Consider the following 26,593-nt stretch of genomic DNA (forward strand, 5'->3'; position numbering starts at 1 on the left):
GAGATCTAACTTTCATGTTGTGCCCACCAAAACAAAAAAGGGAGGTTCTTGATATTCTCTTTGAGATTAGAATGTCAAAATCACAACAAAAAGAATTTTTCAAGTTTGTCATTTAATCAGCTAGAGAGTCGTGTTATGCGGAATGAATCATGTTCGAGAACAAATTGATAAGAGACGTGAAAAAATTGATTTCTTATAAGATAAGATTGGGCTTTTTAAGTGATTATACGGAGCTCTAATTATAACTTTTGATTGGTTTTTTCAGAACGATAGTGCAAAATTAGCTAGCGTTTTTTTTAAAGTCATTACAAATAGACAAATACTATTAATATATACCAAATTGATTTGTGTAATGCTTGTTTTAATTTTAGTGGAGAGAACTATTTGCTCAAGTTGGTTTTGCTTCCTTGGTAAGGAAACAAAAGGTGGCTTTGGTCCTCTTATCATTCATGCACTACTCAATTACCCCAAACAAATGAGAAAAATGCTCAAGTATTTTGCCCACTTTTACCTTGTGGCATGCTTAATTCTAAAATGAATTTGTATAAAAAAAAAAAAAAAAAAAAAAAACGATAATATTCATGAATGCCTTAATAATCTATTCATTCTACGTGGAGTATTCATATTCCGAATATAATACTGACTTTTTCAGAAAAGAACAATTTATTATTATTATTATTTTACTTTTTCTTTTGAGGGATTAGGTACATGTGTAAAGAGGTATACATATAATTGAACCAATGGTGAGGCCCTTAAGCATACCACGTGGCAGGGTATGCCGTCTTTACATGACCATAGGATGAATGATTGTAGATAACCTGTCCCAGTTACAATCATCCACGTGTTACCATTAAGTAAATTAAAATTCAGAAGCCTCCATAATGAGAAGGTAACAGGAAACAAAGGAAATAACTAACATGCTTAAAGCTTAAGGCTGTGATAATCTTAATCCAGAATTCTAGTGTCACTTGATTAACTTCCAACCACCCCCACAAGCAGATGTTTCTGTGTTTCAGCTACAGTATGAGAGTCCATGGCCTTGTATGACAGATACCTGTATAATTTGTCTCTTGCACCCACCTTATCACCCTCACATTTCATGGGGCTATACTTTGGGATAAACATAGATGGGATGAGATTTCTTGCAATTTTATTTTTTTTTTCCCGAATTTAAGAGAATTTAGATAGAGAATAAGAGAGGGGGACAAGTCTCAGGATAGTCGAGTAGGTGAATCTCACACTTTGAACATTATGAGAACTTGCTCGAATGCTCTAGAACTTGCAATTCACTTTCTCATTCTTTGTCTGAATTCTTTGAAATTCGGGCATGAAATTCCAAGAGATTTGAATCCAACACTTAAAGGTTGAGACCAAGTATAGTACCATATACTTGTCAAATAGTCTGTATTGGATTTAGATATCTTGAAACTCCATGCTAAATTTCAAAAAATTCGGACTGGGAATGAGAGAGGGGAACGGGTTTCAAGGTGTTCGAACAAGTCTTTAGACTGTCTAAAGTGTGGAGTTCACCTAAACATTTAGAGACCCGCACCCCTTTCTTATTCCTTACATGAATTCTTTAAAATTCGAGCATGAAGGTCTAAGAGATCTAAATCCAATACAGACTTTCTCACAACTCACAAGCATATATATGGTACTTGGTCCCAACCTCTAAGAAGATGCCACCTCTCAATAATAAAGCTAGAAAGCAGCCAACCTGTATTTAGTAAAATGAAGATTACTCTTTAGTCTTTAACAAAAAGGGTGACACCTAGAAAGTTCAAAATAGTCAAGTAAATGGAAACACACCCTTCATTTGGCAAGTGGCAGCCTTCAGAAATGACACAAGTCACACAACTTCTCAAAGGGCAGTTTCTTGCCTTGGCACTTGGGACACCATTCAAAGGGATATTTGTGGACACCCACCCATACCCTTGTAAATCTAAGATTTGAGCTCCTATATATATATATATATACACACACACATATGAGAAACCCTCAAACCATTAGCAGCTTAGAACTCTTTCAAGACCCCCATCTAAGATTAAACTCCTTTCCCACCTCACATCTTCATTCTCCAAGGAGCTGCTTTCTTCAGCCAGAACGGAGAGAAGAAATGGATCAAACTGAGTACCACAGCAAACAAACCTTGACTCAGTTGATAAACATTCAGGTTCTAAAAAAGATCACACAGTTGCTAGTCTCAGTTTCTGTGTTTTCTTTCTTCTTTTCTTACCCATCTTTGTTTTCTTTCCTCCAGTCTTTCAACTTATACTTCTCTACATTCTCTTCCCATCTGTTCTCCCACACAATAGACAAAAACTGCATATTTCTCCTCTGCAATGGACTCGTAGTTTTCGTTGCAAAATACTCGGGCCTAACAAGGTCTCTGTCCGGGTCTAATAATAATGAAGAATCCTTCAAAAGTATTGGAGATGGTTTACAGCCCGAATCATTGATATTGGAGACCAAAGAGCCAATGTCGGATAAGGAAGCTTTGGTGGAAAGCATTGGTTCTGCAGAAAATGTTGCTGTCGAAAAGGAAAGAGAAATGGACCATTTCATCAAAGAAGTCGAAAAAGAAACTGAAAAGTCAGTTGTGGAGGAAGGAGGAAGAGGAGGAGAAAGCAGGCTTTCCATTTCAGAAGAGGATCAAGAAGAAGAAGAAGAAGAAGAAGGAAATGGGATGTCGATCATGAGTACAGAGGAACTGAACAAGAAATTTGACGATTTTATTAGAAGGATGAAGGAAGAAATAAGGATTGAAGCTCAACAACAACTAGTCATGGTTTAGTAATCCCCCTTAATTATCTTGTACTCACAAAATTATCAAATTTCTCTTGTTCCAATAGTTGTTTACTCTTCTTCTGTCAGCTGTATGTGAAATATGTACTCTAGGAAATCTCTATTCTACTCTTTGTTTCTTTTTCCTTGGAGGAGAGGGAAGGAAGAAACATTTGTTTGTGGTCGTAGACTTGTAGTATTTCATTGTTCATTGCAAGTATATTGTACTAATGCGAAGCATATCCTATCCTCAGCTTTTACTGTAAGTTATTTATAGACTTATTTACCATGTCAGCTACTAAATACCTCAAATATTAACTAAATAATTAAATATTTTTGCAATAAATTATAGTAACAACTGTAATATCTCATAGACAGAAATCACGCACAGTAAGCTTCTAAAAATTGTCCAACCATAAACAAGTGATTCATAAACAAATGTTTCAGATTTAGAAGCTATATGGAAATTTCATATGCTACTTTAAGCACATAATTACCTCATCTGTTTAAATGTCATATGATTTCCAACCCCCATTTTGATAAAAATGCTTGCAATTTAAGCTAAGCACACTAGTGAAAGCGACTGTTATTATTAGAATATTAATTAAATGATTAAATTTATTATTTTTTGTCAACCCAAATTTTTTTAGACAAATAGTGATTTAATATAATTAAATATTTCACACGTTAAATCTGAAAAGAGTTTGAGATTACATGTGAGGCGGAGTGATCATCGATCCTGATCACCATTTGATACAAACAGGATAATTGATTACTCCTTTTTCTTTTTCTTTTTCTCCTCTCTCTCTCTATTTAAAGAGGGGAAGGGGAAAAATGGGATATTACGAGAGAATAACAAACAAATGAGACAATGCTAACTGTTAAGGAGCTGAAAATGGATCAAATGAATGACTCGGTCCAATTGAAGAACTGGGGCCGTCGTAAAAGGCGGTAAGCATAGACAGAGTTTTGTAAACTGAACAATCTACGAAAGAACAATGAATGAGAAAGAGTATGACTATCTCGAAACCCTTCAATCCTACCAGGATCTCCAAAATTAAGAGGGGACACAGATAATGGCATGATCTTTAAAATACCTTTCAACCCTACTCGGACTCCTACTAGACAACAAACATGACCATCAATAATCGGATGAAGGGGCAGCACTTTAAACCAACAAAAAAAAAAAAAAATGGTGGCAAGCACTCTCAACTTAGTTTGTGGTCTATGTTTGCTGATGACAATGAAGAATGTGAAAGGAGATGCACATATCAATACATATGTATCTCATCGTACGAAGGCTCTTTGATGTAGTTGGACTTACATAAATTGGATGAATTTAATGGATTTGAAAGAAGTGGTTGGACTTACATAAAATAAAAAATAAAAAGAAGTCGTTGGCAATACCCTCATATAATATGATTTAAGAAATAATATAATGCTATCATTATATTTAATGAATATAGGCCCATATGGAAATGATGCTTAATTAAGCTGCTTTAAGCTTAGGAAAAATATGAATTAACTTGGGATAAAGTTTTTGTCGAAACGGGTAGTAGAAAATTTATTTTAAATTAATACATTAAATTGATATTTATTTTTAAAGTATGTGAATAATGTGATTGTTAATCGCTTTACTGACAAATGCCACCTATTTTGTTAAACACATTAAAAGTTTTAACGTCATAATTATATGTTTTAAAGATAAATGTCAACTTAATAATCTAAATTAAAAGATTTTTTTTTTTTTTCAACTGAATTTAAAAATAATATTTTTCCATAAGTGAGGTTGTTGTTTGGCAGCGTCATAAAGTCTTCTTCACAAAATAAAAACAAACGGAAGGTAAGTGGGAGTGTCAATTAAGTTTCATCAAAGTTGACATGGAATGGCCCCCCAGCTTAAAGTCTTCCTATTCATAGTTTAAAGACAAATATAAGGTTGTTGTTATCATGTACAACAATGTGCTTATCTCTACAGAGTGTGATTATATTTAATAATGATTTAGGGTTACAACATAATATATTTCTAACAAAATTCTACTATACGGACAGATACAGAAAACCCAAAAAATGGCGTTGCAATGCTCCACCAATTGGTCACTATACTAGTACTCTCGTATTACTCTCTACGCACAAGAGAATATGAGCCACTTGTTCCAACAAATGTTAAGTGTGAGTGCCAATTAAGATTCATCATTAACACAACCACGCTTAAACCCTAAATTAAACCTAAAATGTAGAGATCTATTTTATTCATTCAAAAACTTTAAATGACATGACAATATATTTACTATTTGACAATACATAAACAATTAAATATGTGAAATTTAATTTGGATCATGAAATGATCATCTCCATTTCACTTAAAATTTTAACCCTAATAGAATGATTACACTTGCATGGAATCTTAACCCCAATAGGACTGGAATATGTTCCTCTCAATTTTACAGTCAAAATTTTATTTCGCATATTTAATAATGTACTTGATGTCACATTGTGAATATGTTGCCACATCATTTAAATTATTTAAATAATATGACATTATATATACGGTCAAATACAATAAAATAAAATATTTGCCATAAAATAACTTTTTACTCTATTATATGTATGAGATGGAAGGTATCTTAGGGACCAAATTAAACACATTCATGCTCAAGTCATCAATTGTTTTCTGAGATGAGTGAAGTGGTCCTAGAAAAAGGGAGAATCCCCCTAAAAAAAAAAAAGAAAAAAAGAAAAAAGAAAAAGAAAAAGGGAGAATCGAATCAAAGAAAATAACTTCAGGCTTTTTCTTCTTTTTCTTTTCTTTTGTTTTTTTTTTTTGTTTTTGTTTTTTGTTTGTTTTTTTTTTTCTGACAAATGTAATCCATCGCCATTCCTGTTAAAAAGAAGACTGAATGAATAAACATATATGAAGGTGAATGCCAATAATTTGCTCATATTCTTGTTCTTTTTATTAAATTACAATATTAATTAAATGATTAATTTTTTTAGATAAGTAATAGTTTAATATAGTATATATAAGAACAAAAGATCTCAATTCAAACATTTTCTTTTTCATTCACCTTCTCATTTTAATTAAAATTTGAAAAAACTTCATTTATAACTCATTATCTTTCATCACTTTTGATAAAAGGTGTCCAAACTTTAAAAAGTGTCAATTTAAGATATCAATTTTTAATTTTTTTTCAATTTTAACCATTAATTAGAATTTTCCGTTAAATCATATCAACATTTTCAAAATCCTATGTGCTTATTTTTTAACAAAATAAAATGTTTCAAATATTTAGGCATGAATATTTTTACAAATTCCATTAAATTCTTACAAACACCTAGATCTTAACAATTTTGTTTTTCTTAAAAAAAAAAAAAGGAGGAGCATTTTAGAAATTTTGACAGGATTTAACGAAAAATTCTAACGGATGATTGAAATTGAAAAAAAATTAAAAGATAGATACTTTAAATTGACACTTTTTAAAGTTTTAGTATATTTTTTAAAAAATATATAATAAAAGATCAAAGATTATAAATGAAGTTTTCTCTTAAAATTTTTACGTATTGAACTTCACTTATTAAAATTGAAAAATTTGATACCACACGTTAAAGAACATTAAATTTATTACTCTCCATCAACTTAATCATTTAGAATTAATTGATAATTTAACATTTAGTTACTTGAGCAAGACATATCAACAACTTGAATTGGATGGGACTTTCCACGTGGTCCATTTTCTGGAAGCCAAATACCCACACACACACACACACACACACACACACACACATATATATATATATATATATATATAAATGAAAATTGATGTGACAAAGTTTCATTCCCACGCAACAAGATCTACTTCCCTAGAGACAAAAATGAAATTAAACTAAATGCATCCACTAAAATCATTTTTCAATTCAACCTATTACTATTAGGCCGACACTTCATTGCGTCCCATTTCCCCATCATCAAGAGGATTCCCACTTACAAATGCCAAGTGTCAATTACTCGGGTTTAAGGGTACGTTTGGTGTGTACTATGATTATACGTACCATTGTAATGAAATAATTATTTTTATTTATTAGTTTGATTGTAACACTATAATAAAACCTTAAATATGTATTTTATTGTTTGATACCAATTCTTCTAAGTCGAAATATTTGAAACACATTTGCTCTATCCAGACTAAGAGATCTCGAGATATTCCACACCTTGTGAAATCTTTAGGTTCGAGGTGTTCAATCTACCGAGATATATTATAATCCAAGGTTCTCTCACCAAGGTGACCCTGCCGGGTTGGACTAAAGTGACCCATCCGGGTTGAACCTCCGAATTGACTAAGCGACCATGTGGCTTTGGTTTTGATTATTTTTTCAATATATATATATATATATATATATTATTTTTACAAATGAAAGGATTGATTGAAGTTGTCCTTGACTAGCTTTGGTCGGTAGATGTGGCCAATGAATCCAAGAATCTTTATATGGTTGGGAGCTGAAGAGCTTTCATTTTCATACCCTTATAACTATGGATTCACATCAAAAAGCAAATGTGTAATCTTTCTTCAAAGTGCAGTCAGTCTCATTTTAAATGAACATGTTTGCATGATTCTCACGCTCTATCTCTAGAGGCTATAGCCTATTACCTATATTGGAGGACATCAATGACTTGTGAGGGGACGGTGGGTGACTCGTGAGGGGACGGTGGGTGAGATCTATAAGGACTAATAGGGGAGAGAGAGAGAGAGAGAGCTACTCTAGATGTCTTCAAGTGAAAGCATGTAGTCCTAAAATTATCTTCATTCTTCCCTCAAAAAAAAAAAAAAAATTAAAAAAAAAATTATCTTCATTCTTGTACGGCAGCAATTATTTAATTTAAATAACTCAAATAAAAAAAATAGAAAGAAAGAAAAATATTCATTCGAAATTGTTTTCAGAAGAAATAAACAAAACAAACATCAGATTTCCTTTGTTTGCCCTAACTAAGACTATGTCCACCGAGTTGTTGCAATTTTTCACTATAACAAAGATAATAGTATGGATGAGTTTGCATACATGCCATTTTGTGTAGGGGCGGAACCATCCTTTAGATTGAGGGTCTCTAGCCTTTCAACATTTTAAAATGTTCTTTAAATTTTTACATTTTTTATTAGATTGACTCTCTAAAATAAATTTTTTACTCTCCGTCTATTATTATTATTATTATTATTTTGTTTTTAATTTCATCACTTCACTTAAAATTATAATTATGCCCTAATCCTGTGTTCCCATGTTACTGTGTATAGATTTCTCGCAGGGCTCCACATAATCCATCATGACGGGAAATTTTTATTTATAATTTCTGATCTTTTAACACTTTTAAAAAAATGTATCTAAACTTTAAAAAATGTCAATTTAGGATATCAATCTTTCAATTTTTTTTTTTCAATTTCAACATTCCGTTAAATCCTGTAAAAATTTCTAAAATACCCATATTTTTTTAGGGAGGATTTAGTTGTTTGTCAGAATTTAACGGAATTTACAAAAATAAACATGCTTAAATCTTTGAAATTTTTTATAATTTTTTTTTAAGAAAATAAACATTGGGATATTTTGATCTTTAAGATTTAACGTAAAATTCTAACGGAAGGTTAAAATTGAAAAAAATTAAAATATTAATACCTTAAATTGATACTTTTTAAAATTTGAAAATCTTTTTCCTAACGAAAGATCATGACTCATCCCCATTGGATCTCCACGTGACACTAGAATCCAGTTGTCTGGACCCATGACATTGAAATCATTCTGGTTGAATGAAGGCGACAGTGATTTTAGTGGCAACTCTAGCCACCACAAGTTTCACTTTCGACGCAATAGAGCATTTCATAATGCTACTGCTACTACATATATTATATATATACATTTCGCCAGTGTCGTCCTAACAAATTGAAATCGTCGCCTTTAATATTCCAGTGATAAAGCCTGACGCCCGTTACGTCAACTTTTTAAGGCGGCAATTTTAGATAATCTTTTCTTCACGCCACTACATCTTTGCTCCTACCGTAAGTCATCTTAGGCCTAGAAGGTCATCTCTGTCTTCTTAAAAGTCAAACTCCTTTTTATATTTGATGGAAATTTTTTTTTTTTAAAAAAAAAAAAAAAAAAAAAAAAAAACCTTCTTTGTCGTATGAAGCAAGTCTATGGAATTTTACCTAATTAAGATGATATGAAGTACAAGATAGGATCAACCATTCTTACTAAATCCAGAATTATATGCCAGTGCCTGTGCCCTCCCAACAAGGGATTTGGTTACGTGTTGCCACTTTCAAAAGGTTATATCCAAGATATATGTGACTATAACTTCTTATTCACACCCCTTTCCGCATGTAGACACGTAGTATATTCTTGAAAGTTCGATTATTGCTGTCGCAGACAGGGATTTCCTACAACTGGGGAATGGGGATCCCAATTATTAACCACGCACTCTCTTCTTTGAGCAGGGGTATGAGAGAGGGGGCGTTGGGCCCGAACAGAAGATCCATTTAGACAATTAAGGGCCCCCTTTCACATCCCTACAGCCCCTTGTTATTTCTTATGCCCCTTCGGTTTGGGCAAAGAAGAATAATTCTAGAAAATGACATTTTATTCCACAAGTAGCTCACAATACTCACGTGTGGCAGTTCTAATAACAATTATCTTGTAAGGTTGGTTAGAACTGACACGTTAACATCGTAGGATAGTTATGAGAAAAAAAGTGATTTTTGCCTTACACGGCAAGGAACGACGGGAGGATCCCAATCCAGAAAACCAATGTTGAACCGGAATCCATATAGAAAGCAATTGGCAGCATCAATTGAATTCAATGACCTGCTTGAAACATTAATGGGTGACTTCGATCATTTACATCTCAAGCAAAGCAAGTTGGAGGTTCAGCAGATAAATATATACATCAACGGAGTCCTATCAATAAACCAAGTAATTGTTTTTGCTGTAAGAAGGCGTTGCAACCAATTTGACAGTAACTAGCGATCATAAAAAGCAATTGAATCTCACATCAACTTCATAACTGATGTGCATCATTAATTAATTATATATCATCACATCTGCACGCAACGGTCATAATTGCTATCGGCTCCGGGTGGTGGGGGTCTTACCGGGCCAGGAAACATCGGTGGTGGTACTGTCCGATACAATGGCGGCGGCGGCGGTGGTGGTGGTGGCCGATACATTGGCGGTGGTGCTGGCGGAAGGTGGCGGTAGCTGTCATACCATGGATAGTCAAGCCCTCCATATGGTGGATAATCATACCCTTCCAACTCTGGATAATTGTATGGAGACGGACCGTACCCATTTTCTCCATAATAATAGCCTCCTTCCCTCGCCTCACCATCAAACCCAATCCATTTGACCTCTGCATGTTTCCCATACCTTTCTAGCACCCTCAGAACTGCATTTGGAGTTACTCTCCCAGTAACTTTCACACTCCCTTGATCGGCATCTATGGAGATATTATAACCTCCTATGGAAAAAATTTAATAGAGTTATGCTATAGAATATCCCAACTTGTGTGATAAGAGTAATATAATATTTAGGGACAGAATTAAAATTCAAAGCATGAATAAGGGGTCAAACCAAATTTTGATACGGGTAAATTCCTTTTATGACAATTTAATCAAAACCAAGGCGCCATGGCCCTTGATCCCCTTTAAGGATAGAGTTTTCCTCCAAATTGGATTGGAGGGACTTCCTTCAACTCAGTCTATAAAAATACCATGTTCCTTGAACATGTGAAAAACACTTGTTTTTTAACAGCATTTATGCAAAGTTAGATGATATATATATATATATATATATATATATATATATATATATATATATATATTTTTTTTTTTTAAAAAAAAATGTCCTTCTCACATGCTATTAATAAAGTATGTGTTTCTCACATACTAGAGACACATGATAATTTTATAGATTATATTGGAAAAAGTTTCTCCAACCCAGTTTGAAGGAAATATGTCATATTTCTAATGAAAATAGGAAATAAGGGGAAATTTCACTTACCCCTAAACTTAACTTCCCAACAATTTCCCCTTTCTGTTTCACTCATCCGTTAGGATTTCCTATTAAATCCTAACGGATGAACGGATGATGTCAAAATTCCCAAAATACTTTTGTTTAATTAAGGACGATATTTTTTTTTTTTAATAAAGTTTACAAGGACATAAGGAACATTTCACATGTTTATCGTTTGAGTTAACGGTAAACCCTAATGGTAGGGTGGAATTGAAAGGGAAAATTGTTGGGATACCGACATTGTAAATTTTTAAAGTTTAAACTTATGATTACAAAACCGCTAATACTCCAAAGATAAGTGAAGTTTTCCTAAATAAGAGACATTCTGCAATATATGAACTACTTGTGAAAATTCATACAAACTCAGTCGGTTTTATATATTTCTTTCATTTTCAACCTAAAATGGCCACGCAATCCCTTTAGTTTACATACGATTTTCTTGCATATTGTTCATAAAAAATTTCCCTTTTAGTTCCTTAGTGAAAAATATAAAAATAAAACACTATGGTAATTGAATATATGATCAATTAAAGATGCAATATGAATTGGAAAATACCATGTAGACACTGCAAGACTTCCATCACCTTTCTCCTACATGTCTCACACTGTGAATTCACTTTCAGAACACAACTCTGCAAAGACAACATTTTGATAAAAAAATAAAAAAACAAAATCATATAAAACTAGAACGAAAATAAATTTGTTAAACAAATACAACAACAATACAAAATAGAAAGATTTGTCTTTCAATCTAACCATTTCCGCAGAGGAGTGCTCCATTGCAGCAACCTTCGATGGAGTTCTCTTGCTAGGAGGCAAAAAGTATATAATTGCAACTTTTAATTTATTTCACTGGCTGTCTCAGATTGAAGGAGAATGAGAATGATTTTTTTTTTTATCTATGAAGAGATTAATCCCAGTAAGCTTTGAAAATGGACGTGCCTTGACCTTCATTTTCAAGTTACTATTCTGAGAATATATTCTCCTTAATTAAATACATAATATCAGCTTTGAAAATGGACGTGCCTTGACCTTCATTTTCAAGTTATTATTTTGAGAATATATTCTCCTTAAATACATAATATCATATCTTCCAATGAATTTGAGATTGCCCTAAAATCTCTCCCTTTGCAATCAGTAATACATATTATGACATTATTTTCTCCTATTACTGAATCCCAAAAAATCACAGAATGAGGACCTCATCTTTTATAAGGAAAGCTGGAAAGGATCGTAGAAAGTGATCATGATGAATTGTATAATTTGATAATTTTCCTTTTCTAATTTACTTGAAATTACGTTTCTCTCTCTCTCTCTCTCTCATTCTTTCTTTTTTTTTTTTTTAGAAAATATAGATACATTAAATTAAGAGTTTTTTTAGTTTAAAAGAGTAATTGTAAAAGTGACGACAATTTAGATGGATTAAATAAAGTTTTCCCTAATATGTATGTTTATATGAGTAATGTTAAAAATCATATATTTTTATCCTCTTGTTGAAGTGTGTAGGATTCAATTCATTAGTTGAGATTAGTACACATATTCCTTGTGTCTTGTCACGGGACACATCCTACCCTACAATGGGACACATGTCCAAGGGTTACCAAATTGGACCTTTTTTTTTTTTTTTTCCTAATATATATAAAAAAAAAAAGAAGCCTATTCCTTGTGTCCTGTCACGGGACATCCTACCCTATAACGGGACACACGTCCAAGAGTATCCGAAGTAGACCTTCTTGCTTGCATATTAACATGCCCAACCAACATTTAAATAAATAAGTCTTACATGAAAAGTGCATTCGGTATTACGATTTCGCAGGTTAAAAGTGTAATTTTAAATCAAATTACAAAAAATGTGTCGTTTGGAAATGTGTTTCTAAAAAATTATAATTTGAAAATACAGAAAAATTTGTGTTTTCAAATCACAAGCAGTGAATGCATTTTAAAAAACGTACGATTTTAAAGCCTAAATTATAATTTTACCAAGTCTTAACTGTGTTTTTAAAAATCGCACATTTTAAAATTACTATTTTTAAATCTTACTTTTTAAAATTACAAATCTAAACCAACCAGTGATCCATTTACTTTTTCTTTTTTTTTTTTTTTTTTTTTTTGTTTTTTACACTCTTTTTCTAGTATTAACCATATGCTCAATAAATCGTGCAATCACCCTGTACCGTCACAAACGCACAACCTACACTAAGTTACCGATATGCTAAGAGTGGCATTGGAATATCCCATACTTCTTTTATTTCTGGAATTGTGATACTAAAAGGTGCCTTGCCCCTTAATTAATCTCTTTGCCATAAATAATATCAGGATAAAAAACACTATAAATCTTTATTAACTACAAATTCGTTTCTGTTAGCATAGTTTTTTTTTTTTTTTTTGAGAAAGTTTCTGTTAGCGTAGTTACAACGAACTAGGGGGCCCAAAAACAAAATAATGCAAAAAAAAATAGTTTATGGGTTGATGAGAAGTTTATAGTTTATGGGCCCAAAAACTCATAGGTGGATTATGATCCCCTCCATTTCAAGTGAATCCTTAAATCATCAACTCTCAATCAAAGGTTGTCAATAATTTTACTCGAATAATGATTTCGATTTGCCAAATCCGAACCCTTAAATCCCTCTTTTGAGGTTGTTTATAATTTGTTTAGCAAGCATTAGACGATGGACCATAACTATGAGTAACATTGTTTGAACTGATTATGTTTATAGTATTGCAGAAATCATATGATTGTGCTCCCAGATACACCGAAAATATCAGATGAGTTAAATGTGCACTCCACCTTGAATCTTAGATGGTATGTACTCTTTTGACAAAAAGGATAGTGAATGCACAGACAATGCTTCAATCTCGAATTTCACTCCTCTCTGCAGCATCAACTCTAATTCCAACCTTTCATGGATAAAAATACCACTTAAAATAACTGCGTGGTCCAGGCAAACAAGGATAATAGAAAAATACCATGAAATGTCACAGAATTTTACCTCCATTTTGGGGCTTCTCTTTGCAGGTAGCATCTATTTAATATGGCTTCACTTTTCCTCTTATCTGACAGGAACATCAGGAACCTCAGTAGAAGGCCACAGATATAAAAGTCAATCTGAAACACCACAAGTAACATCTCTCACCTTGTGCTGTCAGAGGAAGGAGACACTGCTGTGGAAGACAGTATTTCTCAGAATCTGAAGGAAAAGCTCCAAGCCAACATACCTCTTGGCAGCGTAGATACTTTGCATCGTAGGCCATTTGCTACCAAAATAAAAGAGTAAGAGAAGAAAAAAGGGTCAAGTTGCATTAAAAAAAAAAAAAAATCAAACTTCACTGAGCGAATAAACAAACAACCTTATCATAAACTATTTAATAAACCTAACCATTGAACCAAACCGATATGTGGTCAGAATGTCGAAGCCGTAGGGATCACAATCTACCAAGCAATAGGTAGGTAAACACAACTTTTCGATGAGAAGCCGCAAAAACCTGTTTGATACAAATCCATATGTTCACAAAAGCTCAAATACAAATAGCAAAACAAACTGATTGAGCGAGATATATGGTCATGTACTGAGACTTGTTGGAAACTGCAAAATAGAAGTTTTTACCTTCTTGTGGGGATATCTGGATAGCCTCTTCCCTGTCAAAAACATACAGTCAAAATGGGTTTTGAGATGGGGAAATGACCTAAGGAAGAGCTTACAGTGATGACAATGCAACGGTTCGCATTGCAGAACTGATCATTTGCTAATCGCTCGAATACTGCATGTCATTAATATTTAATAGTCCAGTCAAAAGGAAGTATATCAGGAATCATGCTTCCTTTCAGTATTGCCATAAAAATTGCTTACCCGATTCCTTCTCCACAACTAGAATGTAGTGAGCAACACTAACAATATCTATGTAAAAGAATTAAGGAAAATTTCACTTGTCTATGATCAGTCTGCATTCTCGATCATATGTGACGTTCAGTCACAAATATTATAAGCAGTCCTTGGGCATAATGCTTGGGAAACAGTATATAAAACCTTCAGTTGTTATCCAATCTATGCCTGCAAAGAATATATATTGGTCTGAATTGTCCAAATATTATTCTCTTACAATTCGGATACCTTTGACTTCTTCAACGTGAACAGGAATGGGGTGGGCCTGCAAGAGAACCCGATCGCCATATACTTTAGACAGTGACACAATTAATTCATCTAAACAGTACCCATTCTTACCATGTTAGGACGATTTATGCAATCATATTTCCTTCCGTTTTCTAAGAATCTTATCCACCCCATCACCAACCTGTAAGCGAAATAGTGGGATCAACAAACTTTAGCAATTGAGCACAGCTTATAAAGAAACTACAGTGAAATAGATACAGCATATTACTGGTAGCTCAGGAAAAAAAAAAAAGACAGCATATTATGGGTCAGCACTCAGCAGTCAGCAGCGTACTGGAGAAAACTCCAAATAGAAAACTAGATTGCAAAGGAAAATTTAGGTGGTAAATTAATATAGGCAACTGTCATGCTCATTCAGAGCCCCCCCAAAACCCCTTCACAACTACATTTTTTTTTAAATGACTTGAACAAAATTCAGCCTTGGTGGAGGCTAATGGAAAGTACATAACTGAGAGTAGATCTCAAAATTCTAGTATCATTGGAAATAATTAGCTCAGCATATACAGCTTTGACTGCTGATACACTATTTGCTCTGCTTCTGTGAATGTCATATATCCAAAAATTTAAAACTACCCATGTTAATATTCATCTAGTCAAACTTATACTATGTTTCAGTGGTGATGAAGAACCTACACTAGCATGGAATCATACAATCTATTCTCTAATCAGTAACACATATAGAATATAGGCAAACAACACTTGAGTATAATCTAGTGATTCCCACTTCATGAGATGTCATCCTCAACTGATTGTGCTATCCCTTGGGGCTATGGAATGAGAACTCAGAGAGCAATGAGTATTGTTGGCTATTTATCTTACACGGACTAAGTGTGATCTCAAGCACTTACCCTTTCCCAACAGAAACCTGCCAAAAGAAGACAAAGGATGTAAATGTCCCAACAAACTTAAAAATGATAACACTGTGACAGAGGTTCTATGAGAGTTTGAGGCTAGTGCTGCCAAGTACTAGATATTTCTTAAATCTTACCCCCACATGTTAGGTATTACCATGAAGGATTCGTAGACTCCAGAAAAAAAGAAAAGAAAAGAAAAGAAAAGAAAAAGAAAGTATATTCAAATGAAAAAGAAAGCATATAGACAATACCTACCACATTTAGATTGTGGCGACTGCATTGCATCAGGATACATATGTCATTGATTGCCCGGTCTACAACTGACTGTTCTGGCTTGCAAAATAACCAGAAGAACTTGAAGAAAGCAAGGACATGAAGCACAAGAAAACTGACATCTATACTAGAAAATTTAATATATACTTGAAATTACAGATTTGTGCAAAATATCTAAGAACTAACTTATGCCGTTCAACATAACTGACAATGTTATGGACAAATGCAAGCCTGGGTACATTCAAAGATGTCTACTAACCTCTCATAAAGTTTTCCCCATGTTGATGCATGTGACTTTCTTCAATATAAAGTGATTTCACAAAGTCTAAAATTTGTAACACTGAATGTGACTTTTTTAAATTCCAAATCACAGCAAAAGGGAAACTTCAACATAAACTCACAGAAGACTGTAAGTTCTACATTTTTAAGTTATAACAAGAAATAACATCTGAAATTGGTACCAAAATTAATTCAGATTTACCAGAAAATACAGATGGATGCATGTAATATATATCTCTCTTAGACGCATGCCTGTTTTCTTGCAAAAGTTTCTGAACAATCAACAGCACTCTAAGCAAGACATCTGAAAGAGAATTAGAAAACTCATACTCATTGAAGGACCTGATAAGTTTTATTTGTTTGTGAGGCAGAGAGTTAGTATATTCCATTTAATTTAGGACTCGCCACAAGGTTCTCATAAATTTAAGTCAAGGTCAAGCACCTACTCACCCAGCCTGTGTACATGGCTTTCCCTTCGCAGTGTGAGGATTTCCTTCCCGATCAACAAATCAGAGCTGCAATAACTGCATCAACAACAGTAATGCTTAAACTAAAACCCACCAATGCTTGATGAGTTTCATGAAAGTAACTACTAGTAAGCTCATCTTAATTTTACGTTTTCTATGAACTCCACTTAAAATACCATCTATGCGCATTTCTGCACAAATCACTAAACAACTGAAGAGAATCATGATTATCCACGCCCAATGGTGCCTTTTGTTTTGTTCTTGTATTTTTATTTTTTTTTTATTTTTTTTTGTGACATAAAACCTCAACAAACCAACCTCTCGTTTAGTACATGGTCACTGAGTAATTTCTAGATACCCTAGGCCTATCCAGCAATTCTTTGGAAGATGCCAATTCTTCGGAAAAGCCCGGTCCTCTTTGTCTTCGAGCTTTCAAAAAAAAAAAATCCTCAATCCGCTCTTTCGTTCCTTCATATTTGAATGAGAGAGAGTATTAGAGATAGAAGATATTTTTCTTTGTAAATAGTTAAGCTGTTACTTATTGTTGATAAGTTGTTATGTTGGTTATCTTCTGGTTGTAACAGTTTAGCTTAGATAGCTCGAGTTCTCATGCTATATATTGTAATTTCCTTTCATTCTCTGTAACTACATTTTTCATATTCAGATTAATCAAGATTTCCCTCTTCCGCAATTCTCTCTTTTCTCTCTACTCTTTCTAAACTTGACATGGTATCAGAGCCTACATCCATGGCGTCTGAAATTCCTTCTTCCTCTTCTCCAATTCATCCCGTCGACAATCAAACTCCACATATTGATAATCCACCTCTTCAATTCACCATTTCTCCTTCCATTTTCACCAATCCTGCAAGTCCTTTTTACTTGCCTCAAGGAGAAAGTCCGGGAGCTACTCTTGTTTCTCAACCGCTCACCGGTGAAAATTACAATACATTGAGCGTTCGATGATAATGGCTCTCACTGCCAAAAACAAGTTGGCGTTCATTGATGGATCTCTTCCTCAACCCGCGCTTGATGCTGGTGTCGAATATCAAGCTTGGGTGCGCTGCAACAACATGATCTTGTCTTAGATTCTCAATTCGGTTTCCAAAGAAATTGCAGCGAGTGTGATCTACATTGACACTAGTCATGGGATGTGGCTTGACCTCAAGGAGCGATTTTCTGAGAAAAACGGTCCTAGGGTTTTTCAGCTTCAGAAGTCAATCTCCATTCTTTTGCAGGGGAATTCATCTGTGAGTTCCTATTTCACTCAACTCAAGTCTCTTTGGGATGAAATCAGCAATTATCGCCCAATTCCTCCTTGTTCTTGTGGAGGAATGAAGGTAGTTGCTGAACACTATCATCAAGAATACATTTATCAATTTCTTATGGGGCTCAACGAGTCTTTTGCTGCTATTCGGGGTAAAATTCTGCTTATGGAGCCTTTGCCTACATTAAATAAAGTCTTCTCTTTAGTAATTCAAGAAGAGAAGCAGCAGGAAATTTCAGTGAAATCTCATATTCTCAGTCAGGATTCTACTGCTCTCATGACTCAATCTCCTGTTTCAGCAACTCGTTTGAGCAAACCACCTTATTGCAAGGATAAGCCCATCTGTACTCACTGTGGAGTACCAGGTCACACTGCAGATAAGTGCAATCGTCTGCATGGGTTTCCACCGGGATTTAAGTTCACAAAGAGTCTCAAGAAACCTTATCTTGCTCATTCTGCAAATCATTTCCAAGCGACTGATTTGAACTCTACAAATCATCCTCAACATAATGAGCCTCAACAAGTCGTGCCTCAACTTAGCATCACGTCTGATCAGTGCCAGCAGCTTCTTTCACTTCTTCAACAGCAGAATCTGGCTCATCAAGCTTCTACAAACATGGCAGGTAGTTTCCATGCTTCCTCTTCTGCTCCGGCCTCAACTTCCTCTGAGGTGTCAGGTCATTTCTCTTCCCTTTACAATCTTAATCCTAGTTACTCTGTTTTTTCTTCTATTCACATATCAAAATCTCCTCCTTTTAATTCCAACCGTACTCCTTGGATCATTGACACAGGGGCAACTGATTACATGATCAATTGTCCATCTCTTTTTACCACAATTACTGCAATTGTTTCTACTTTTGTTAAGCTACCAAATGGCTTTGTTGTTCCTGTAACTCATATAGGAACAGTTTTCATTTTAGACAATCTTATATTGACTGAGGTTCTATGCGTTCCTTCTTTTTCTTTCAACTTAATTTCAGCTAGCAAAATCATTAAAGTCTTGAAAGCTTGTCTCATTTTTCTTACTAGATTTTGCTTCATACAGAATTTGTGCCATTGGAGGACGATTGGAGTGGGTAAAGAAGATGGTGGCTTATTCTACCTACTGCAGGAGCCTAAGGTTTCCACCAGTTTACCTTTATCTCTTTCCACTTGTTTCAATTCAATAAAAACATCATTCAAAGATGTATGGCATTATAGGCTAGGCCATCCGTCTGTATCCAGAATGCAATCTTTGCATAATACCTTTCCTGAAATCTCTTGCAACAATAAGGACATATGTTCTGTTTGTCCCTTAGCCAGGCAGCATAGGCTGTCTTTTCCTGTACATAACTCTCATACTTGTATGCCTTTTGAACTTGTCCATTGTGACATTTGGGGGCCAATGGCTACTCCTTCAATAAGTGGCTCGAATTTTTTTCTTACCATTGTGGATGACTACACTCGTTTTACTTGGGTGCATTTGATGAAAAATAAATCTCAAACTCGTTCTCTTATTCAATCCTTTTTTAGCTTTGTTCAAACACAATTCAACCTCAAAATCAAATGCTTGCGTTCTGATAATGGTCCTGAGTTTTAGATGCATGATTTTTTTTCTTCTAATGGAACAATTCATCAATTATCTTGTGTTGAAACTCCACAACAAAATGCTGTTGTGGAAAGGAAACATCAACATTTACTAAATGTTGCTCAAACTTTGAAATTTCAGTCTCAAGTCCCTCTTTCTTTCTGGGGTGAGTGCATTCTAACTGCTGCTCACCTTATAAACCGACTTCCTACTCCTCTATTATCACATAAATCACCTCATGAGATGCTTTTTTCTGCTTCTCCTTCTTATTCACATCTTAGAATTTTTGGTTGCCTTGCTTATATTTCCACTTTGTCTAGACATCAGACTAAATTTGACTCTAAAGCCATTCCATGTTTTTTCATTGGCTATCCATTTGGCATTAAAGGTTACAAGTTTTACAATTTGCATACACAAACTACTGTCATTTCCCGAGATGCTGTGTTTCATGAACACATTTTTCCTTTTACCTTAAATCTTACAAATTCTTCATCTGATGGTTGTTTTACTAACTCTTCTTCACCACATTCAACAACATCTTTACCTTTACCTATATCTGATTTTCCAGTTTTTTTACCAACTCATTCTACACAGTCTCTGCCTCTTCAACCTCCTGTTTTGTCTTCTTCCCATTCTAACTTTCAAACACATCATCCCATTTAATCACCTTCTACCTCACCTCCTATTTCACCTACATCAGATTCTTCACCTCCTTTTCTGCCTTCATCAGATTCTTCTTCTCTACCTTCTCCACCTTCTCCTTCTCTTCTTCGAAAATCCTCTCGGCTTAAAACTACACCTCGGTATCTGCAGAATTATTATTGTCAGCTTGCTTCTTCTTTACCATCTCTGGCTTCCTCTACAGCACAACATTCAGGTATTCCTTATTCTTTGTCTAGTTATATTTCATATGACAAACTATCTCCTGCCTATAAACATTTCTGTTTTTCTATTTCTGCTGCAACCGAACCCAAGTTTTATCATGAAGCTGTAAAATCTGGTCATTGGCATGATGCTATGTCAGCTGAAATTTCAACCCTTGAAGCTAATAGGACTTGGATTGTTTGTGACCTTCCACCTCATAAACAAACAATTGGTTGCAAATGGGGGTATAAAATCAAACATAAGGCCGATGGAAGTGTAGAAAGGTATAAAGCTCGGTTAGTGGCAAAGGGGTACACACAATGTGAGGGTTTAGACTATCATGATACATTCTCTCATGTAGCTAAAATGACTACTGTTAGGTGTCTTTTAGCTTTGGTTGCTGCCAAGAATTGGGTTTTACATTAATTAGATGTAAATAATGCTTTTTTGCATGGTGATTTGAATGAAGAGGTTTACATGAAGATGCCTCCGGGTTTTGGCATTAAGGGGGAGTCAAAAGTGTGTCAACTTACCAAGTCTCTCTATGGCTTGAAACAAGCCTCAAGACAGTGGTTCTCTAAGTTTTCTTCCACCCTCATTGATCTTGGTTTTGTGCAGTCTAAGGCAGATAATTCTCTCTTTACCCGGCTTCAAGGATCATCCTTTATTGCTTTACTTGTTTATGTTGATGATGTTGCTATTGCAAGTAATGATTCCCATGCTGTTTCTTCCTTTATTACTATGTTGAATGAGCGTTTTAAACTCAAAGATTTGGGTCATTTGAAGTATTTTCTTGGATTGGAAATTGCTCGGTCTTCAACTGGTATTTTTGTTTGCCAACGCAAGTATGCATTGGAAATTTTGTAGGATTCAGGGTTGTTGGCTTCTAAGCCTGCTTCATTTCCTATGGAGCAAAATCTGAAGTTGTCTAGGGATGATGGAACTCCTCTCTCGGATACTACTTCCTACAGGCGTTTGATTGGTCGATTACTGTACTTGACAATCACCCGGCCTGATCTTGCATATTCTGGCCAAACTCTAAGTCAGTTCATGGATAAGCCAAGACAATCTCATCTTCATGCTGCTCATAGGGTATTAAGATATATTAAGCATGCTCTTGCTCAAGGACTATTTTTCCTGCCAACACAGAATTTTAGCTCAAGGCTTTTTGCGAGATTCTGATTGGGCAGGTTGTTTGGATACTAGGAGGTCGATTACTGGATATTGTGTGTTTCTTGGGGATTCTCTCATTTCTTGAAAATCAAAGAAACAGCAAACCGTCTCCTGATCTTCTGCTGAGGCCGAGTATAGGTCTATGGCCTCTGTTTGTTGTGAAATCTTATGGCTTTTTTCTTTGCTTAAAGATCTTCTCATTCCTCATTCACAGCCAGCATTTCTTTACTGTGATAGTCAGGCCGCAATTCATATTGCTGAGAATCCGGTGCACCACGAACGCACTAAGCATATCGAGATTGACTATCATCTTATTCGGGAAAAAATTCAACTTGGCCTCATCAAGACATTTCATGTGTCTTCTTAACATCAAATTGCTGATATCCTTACTAAACCACTTGGTTGTTCTGTCTTCCATACCTTGTTATCCAAGATGTTTGTCCGTGATCTCTACCATCCACCTTGAGGGGGAGTATTAGAGATAGAAGATATTTTTCTTTGTAAATAGTTAAGCTGTTACTTATTGTTGATAAGTTGTTATGTTGGTTATCTTCTGGTTGTAACAGTTTAGCTTAGATAGCTCGAGTTCTCATGCTATATATTGTAATTTCCTTTCATTCTCTGTAACTACATTTTTCATATTCAGATTAATCAAGATTTCTCTCTTCCGCTATTCTCTCTTTTCTCTCTACTCTTTCTAAACTTGACAGAGAGTGATGTAAAACACTTCATGGGAGTTATTGTGCGAAGATCACGTGGCTGGATTCAAAAGAAAAAGTTCGACAGAAGAGCCGTTCGAACGGGCCTATACTACGGTTTGAACGAGTGCGACAAAAACAAATTTAGGGTTTCTTTTACGATTTTAAGTCGGTTTAGGATGTTTTAAGGGTTATTTTCATCCTAAGTTATCATTAAGGTTTCATAAAGCTGATACATTCTTGGTGCCATGGAGCTAGACCAATGAACTATTACGCTTTCTTCAAAGGATCGTTGCTTCCAAGCCCACCTCCTGGTTGTCATCACTCAATTACTTCCTTTTCCACTAAGTGATTGCTTAGGGAACTATTCTCATAAGATGATACACACTAGCTAACAATCTGCCTGGTGCTACATCTTAGGCACATTGGGAACATAGATAATTGTAACCATATACATATAAAATGACAGCAATGGAATGCCAATCTTCAGGCTTTATTTGTAAAGTCTCTAATCCTTAGTAGAGGATCGAACCAGAGCCTCCCAGCTGAAGGTGTTACCCCTGGCCAATCCATCCATACCCCAGGGGACGCTTTTGGTAATCTTGGAAGTCTTAAAATGTGTTATTTGCTCCAATTAACACCTAAATAATTGAGTAATAGTATTGCTATAAATCAACCTTATAGCCGAGTAGTAGTAGAATTATTTTCCTTCATCATACACTAGACCGGCTTCTTTAGCAAATCTCAAACTATCACTACAATCACTATCCGTTGAATTTTAACAACCAAAATAACAACAACAATTCTTTTTCTATAAAGCAATAACCAAATGCTCATGTAATCCTACTATTCCTTCATCTATATGTTATGGAGATAAACACCTGCAGTAGTCTCTAGGTGAAGCATTGATATAACATGTCGAGCACCATCTTAATCCAAAAGTTTAAGCCTATAAAAAATTGAGGTCAATTATTTAAATATTAACCGATCATTCTTGCATGTATTATGCCATGCATTTTTCTTAAAATTATTCATGCATTTCAGTTTATGGAACTACCTAATTCCGTTAATGCACGAACAGTTCGTCAAAAAAATTAAGCGATTCAAAAAATAATAATAAAGTGATTCAATTAGGCGCTGAAAATGAATAAATTTTTTTAGCTTGAACGAAATTCTACAAAAGCTGCCGTTTGATCTTCGAATAGATTTTCATAATCCAAATACGATCGTTGAGGGAAGAGAAGAGACCCGAACCAGTTCGCGTTGGGATTCGTGCAGTAATTTCTGAACCGGTCGATGAGAACAATCGGTGACCGTCCGTTGCTCAGATCTTCCACTATCGCTCGTGTGAACTCTGAAAATCAAAGAACAAAATTCGCGAAAATTCGATTTGGTAATTGGAACCTGGTTGGAAAATGTGAGATTCAAGGATTTTTGAATTTGAATTTGAACTCTTCGGCTTCTGACCTCTGATTTTTCGTAGCAAAACGCTGCGCTCTGAGCTCGAACGATTTCCCTCCATTTTTCTTATCCAAGTGCGGCAATGATTTTGTGGTATTTATAGGTAGGCCCGGATTGTAATCTTGGGCCTTGGCAAAACGGATTGTTCCGAAAACGACCGTCGTTTTGGTTAAGGAAAAATGTTTAAACTACATACCGTTTAGAGGATATGGGAAAACATGCAGCAACAGTTTTACTCCACTTTTTAACAATATGTTTGAATATTGTTATAAGCTTTTTGAGTCAGCCGAATTTAATATTGAAGGTAAATGTTTTGTTCGAAATACGAGTCGAATTGAGCTTATTTTCAAGCTAGATAATCCTTTTAAACCCGGCTGATTTATTTTTTGAACAATTTGAGTTTGTTCACGAATTGCACTCAATTAACTTATTCATATATAAAGTAAATTTCATTATACATGTATGCATATATACATATATCTACATCTTTTTTTTTTATATATATATAAGTAATTATAATTCAGTTCATTAAAAGAGCAAATGGGCGCAACCCTTATATATAAGAAGTACACAAGAGAGCCCCTAAATAGGACGAAAAGAGAATAAATTTAAAAAATCTAAAAAATTAAAATCATTCAAGCAATGATGAGACGCTATCCAAATATATAACATATTAAGCAAATGCTTCCGTAACTCCACCATTGATGTCTCTACATCTTCAAATAGCTGTGCATTCCGTTCCCTCCAAATACACCACAATAAACATAATGGAGCTAACCGACAAGCTTCTTTAGCACGACCATACCCAACCGACACGCCCCAACTAGTCAACAACTCCAACACCGTTCATGCATCACCCACTCCACCACAAATAAGATGAGAATGTAACTCTAAAGATCACGTGCGACTTCGCAGTAAAGCAACAAATGATCAATAGACTCCCCATTCTTCTTACACATATAACATTGCTTACGCAAATTATCATGCGTTAAAATTTTACCTAAAGCTGCTGACCATACAAAAAAAGCCACCCTAGTTGGAGCCTTCACACGCCAAATACTCTTCAACATCTATATCTATTACATTAGGAACATAATTCCCTTTTAATCTTTATCATTTTAAATATTTAAAATGTTCTCATTACAAAATTAAAAATAAAAATAAAAATATTATTAAAAATAATAAAAATGAATTTATATAGGTTTATGTGCGCTTATATGAGTCAAGGTAAGTTTATATAAAATTTTTGCCCAACTTTTGAGTGAAAATAATTTATAAGCATACTATATATGAGCATCGATCAATAGAAGATTTTTCAAGTGTTTTTCTCTTGATAAGTAGTATTAGAGCATGAGAAATGTTTGGTGTCCCACTTCCATCTCACTCCTATTTTACCATTGTCTCCGAGAATCAATAATGTGAAAGATAAGTGTAGTAGGACCTTAATTTTTTAACAACATTATTGATCCATGAAAACAAGACATGGTAGAATAAAAGCGAAATGGGAGTGAAACATCAAAAATTTCTCATTAGAGCGGATGGTGACGTGTGATGACATGAATAAAGGTAATTCTAATTTGGTAATATTGTGTGCATGCATAAAAGACAAAATCAATCCATGATGGTGCCCCTTTACTGGACTGATTGAGAATATTTTACAATAATTAGAAACACTCGAGTTAGTATATTTTTTTTTTTCCTCACCAACTATACTTTTCCATGAAAGAGATATTCACATGTACTCCTAAATCACCTCAAAGTTGATCCAACTTTATAAACCCATGCTTTAGTTTGAGTGATAAAGAAGGGAAACTTATTACATGCTTAATTGTCAGGATTATGATTGGCGAGAAATGATTGTTGGATAACTCTTATAAATTTTAAACTAACCATTTGATTTGTTTTTCAACATGTGGGTTCTAAATATTCAATGATCGATCTTAAAAATAAAAAAAAAATAAAAGATAAAAAATTGTTAGAGTTGTACCAAAATTATACGAAAGTTGTAAATGTATCGTATCTCTATGATCAACTTGTGTGTGTCACATAACAGGTCTTTTTTGAAACCTGGATAATATTGGAGGTAAAATGGCAAGATATTATATGTTTCAACCAATTAAGTAACAATATAAGAAACTAAACCCTACATTGACCGTTGCAGCACAAAAATAACTAAAGTTCACTACATAAAAAATAATTGCACCATTGATCAGACAACTTAAACCTATCACGTGGCAAGCATCCAGAGGCCATATTCTAAAGTCTCTCATGTTAAAAAATGTCACACTTTCAAAAATTAAGGAGGATCACTCAGATACGCTATCTCTTTCTAAACTTTTTTCTATTAAGTTATTTTGCTGACAATGTACTAACTTAATCATCGGAATGTTCCTGGTCTGGCGGATTTCCAATGACTGTTCTAACTATTTTGCAAGAGCCTTGTATCACCGGTCTTGTCGTCTGAAAAATTGCTTCAACGAGTAAGTTACGGGCACTAGCAGCTGGCGAAGCTCTGTACAAGCTTTCTTGTGAAAATGGGTATGGTCATTGCTATCAAGTGAAGCTTCCTTGGTATTTTCCAGCTTAATTTAATGAAGTACCGGAGATGTGGGAAAGTTCCTTAAAATAGACAAACTAAACTTGGAGTTTTGTGGGAAATTGCAATGCACGTCCCGTTCTGCCACCCAG

The 26,593-nt window shown here is 34.5% G+C and overlaps 2 protein-coding genes across 2 annotated transcripts; one reads left to right on the top strand and one right to left on the bottom strand.

Annotated features, from left to right (window-relative positions):
* The first annotated feature begins 1,976 nt into the window (after nucleotides 1–1,976).
* Nucleotides 1,977–3,044, top strand: LOC133875578 (uncharacterized). Its single transcript, XM_062313752.1, has one exon. It carries the CDS (start codon nucleotides 1,988–1,990, stop codon nucleotides 2,792–2,794), a length of 807 nt encoding a protein of 268 aa, XP_062169736.1. The 5' UTR covers nucleotides 1,977–1,987; the 3' UTR covers nucleotides 2,795–3,044.
* Nucleotides 3,045–10,061: 7,017 nt separating this feature from the next.
* LOC133875579 (meiotic recombination protein SPO11-1) lies at nucleotides 10,062–23,966 on the bottom strand. The gene is made up of 17 exons (XM_062313753.1): nucleotides 23,912–23,966; nucleotides 23,699–23,798; nucleotides 16,862–16,935; nucleotides 16,614–16,715; nucleotides 16,115–16,188; nucleotides 15,854–15,870; nucleotides 15,057–15,126; nucleotides 14,946–14,982; nucleotides 14,685–14,732; nucleotides 14,537–14,595; nucleotides 14,442–14,473; nucleotides 14,214–14,319; nucleotides 13,971–14,091; nucleotides 13,827–13,890; nucleotides 13,625–13,734; nucleotides 11,393–11,468; nucleotides 10,062–10,282 (listed from the first exon to the last, which is right to left on the bottom strand). The coding sequence occupies exons 1-16, from the start codon at nucleotides 23,964–23,966 to the stop codon at nucleotides 11,437–11,439; spliced, it is 1,101 nt and encodes a 366-aa protein (XP_062169737.1). The 3' UTR covers nucleotides 10,062–10,282; nucleotides 11,393–11,436.
* Between the last annotated feature and the right edge of the window lie 2,627 nt (nucleotides 23,967–26,593).

Source organism: Alnus glutinosa, chromosome 8 (assembly GCF_958979055.1).
Source record: "Alnus glutinosa chromosome 8, dhAlnGlut1.1, whole genome shotgun sequence".
Taxonomy (NCBI): domain Eukaryota; kingdom Viridiplantae; phylum Streptophyta; class Magnoliopsida; order Fagales; family Betulaceae; genus Alnus; species Alnus glutinosa.

Excerpts from the sequence above, each read along its gene's own strand:
- LOC133875578 (XM_062313752.1), top strand. The coding sequence starts at position 1,988 with ATGAGAAACCCTCAAACCATTAGCAGCTTAGAACTCTTTCAAGACCCC.
- LOC133875579 (XM_062313753.1), bottom strand. The coding sequence starts at position 23,966 with ATGGAGGGAAATCGTTCGAGCTCAGAGCGCAGCGTTTTGCTACGAAAA. Across the intron at positions 23,799-23,911 it reads TTTGCTACGAAAAATCAGAG|AGTTCACACGAGCGATAGTG; the intron begins GTCAGAAGCCGA and ends TTTGATTTTCAG. Across the intron at positions 11,469-13,624 it reads CATACCATCTAAGATTCAAG|AGTTGTGTTCTGAAAGTGAA; the intron begins GTGGAGTGCACA and ends TTGTCTTTGCAG.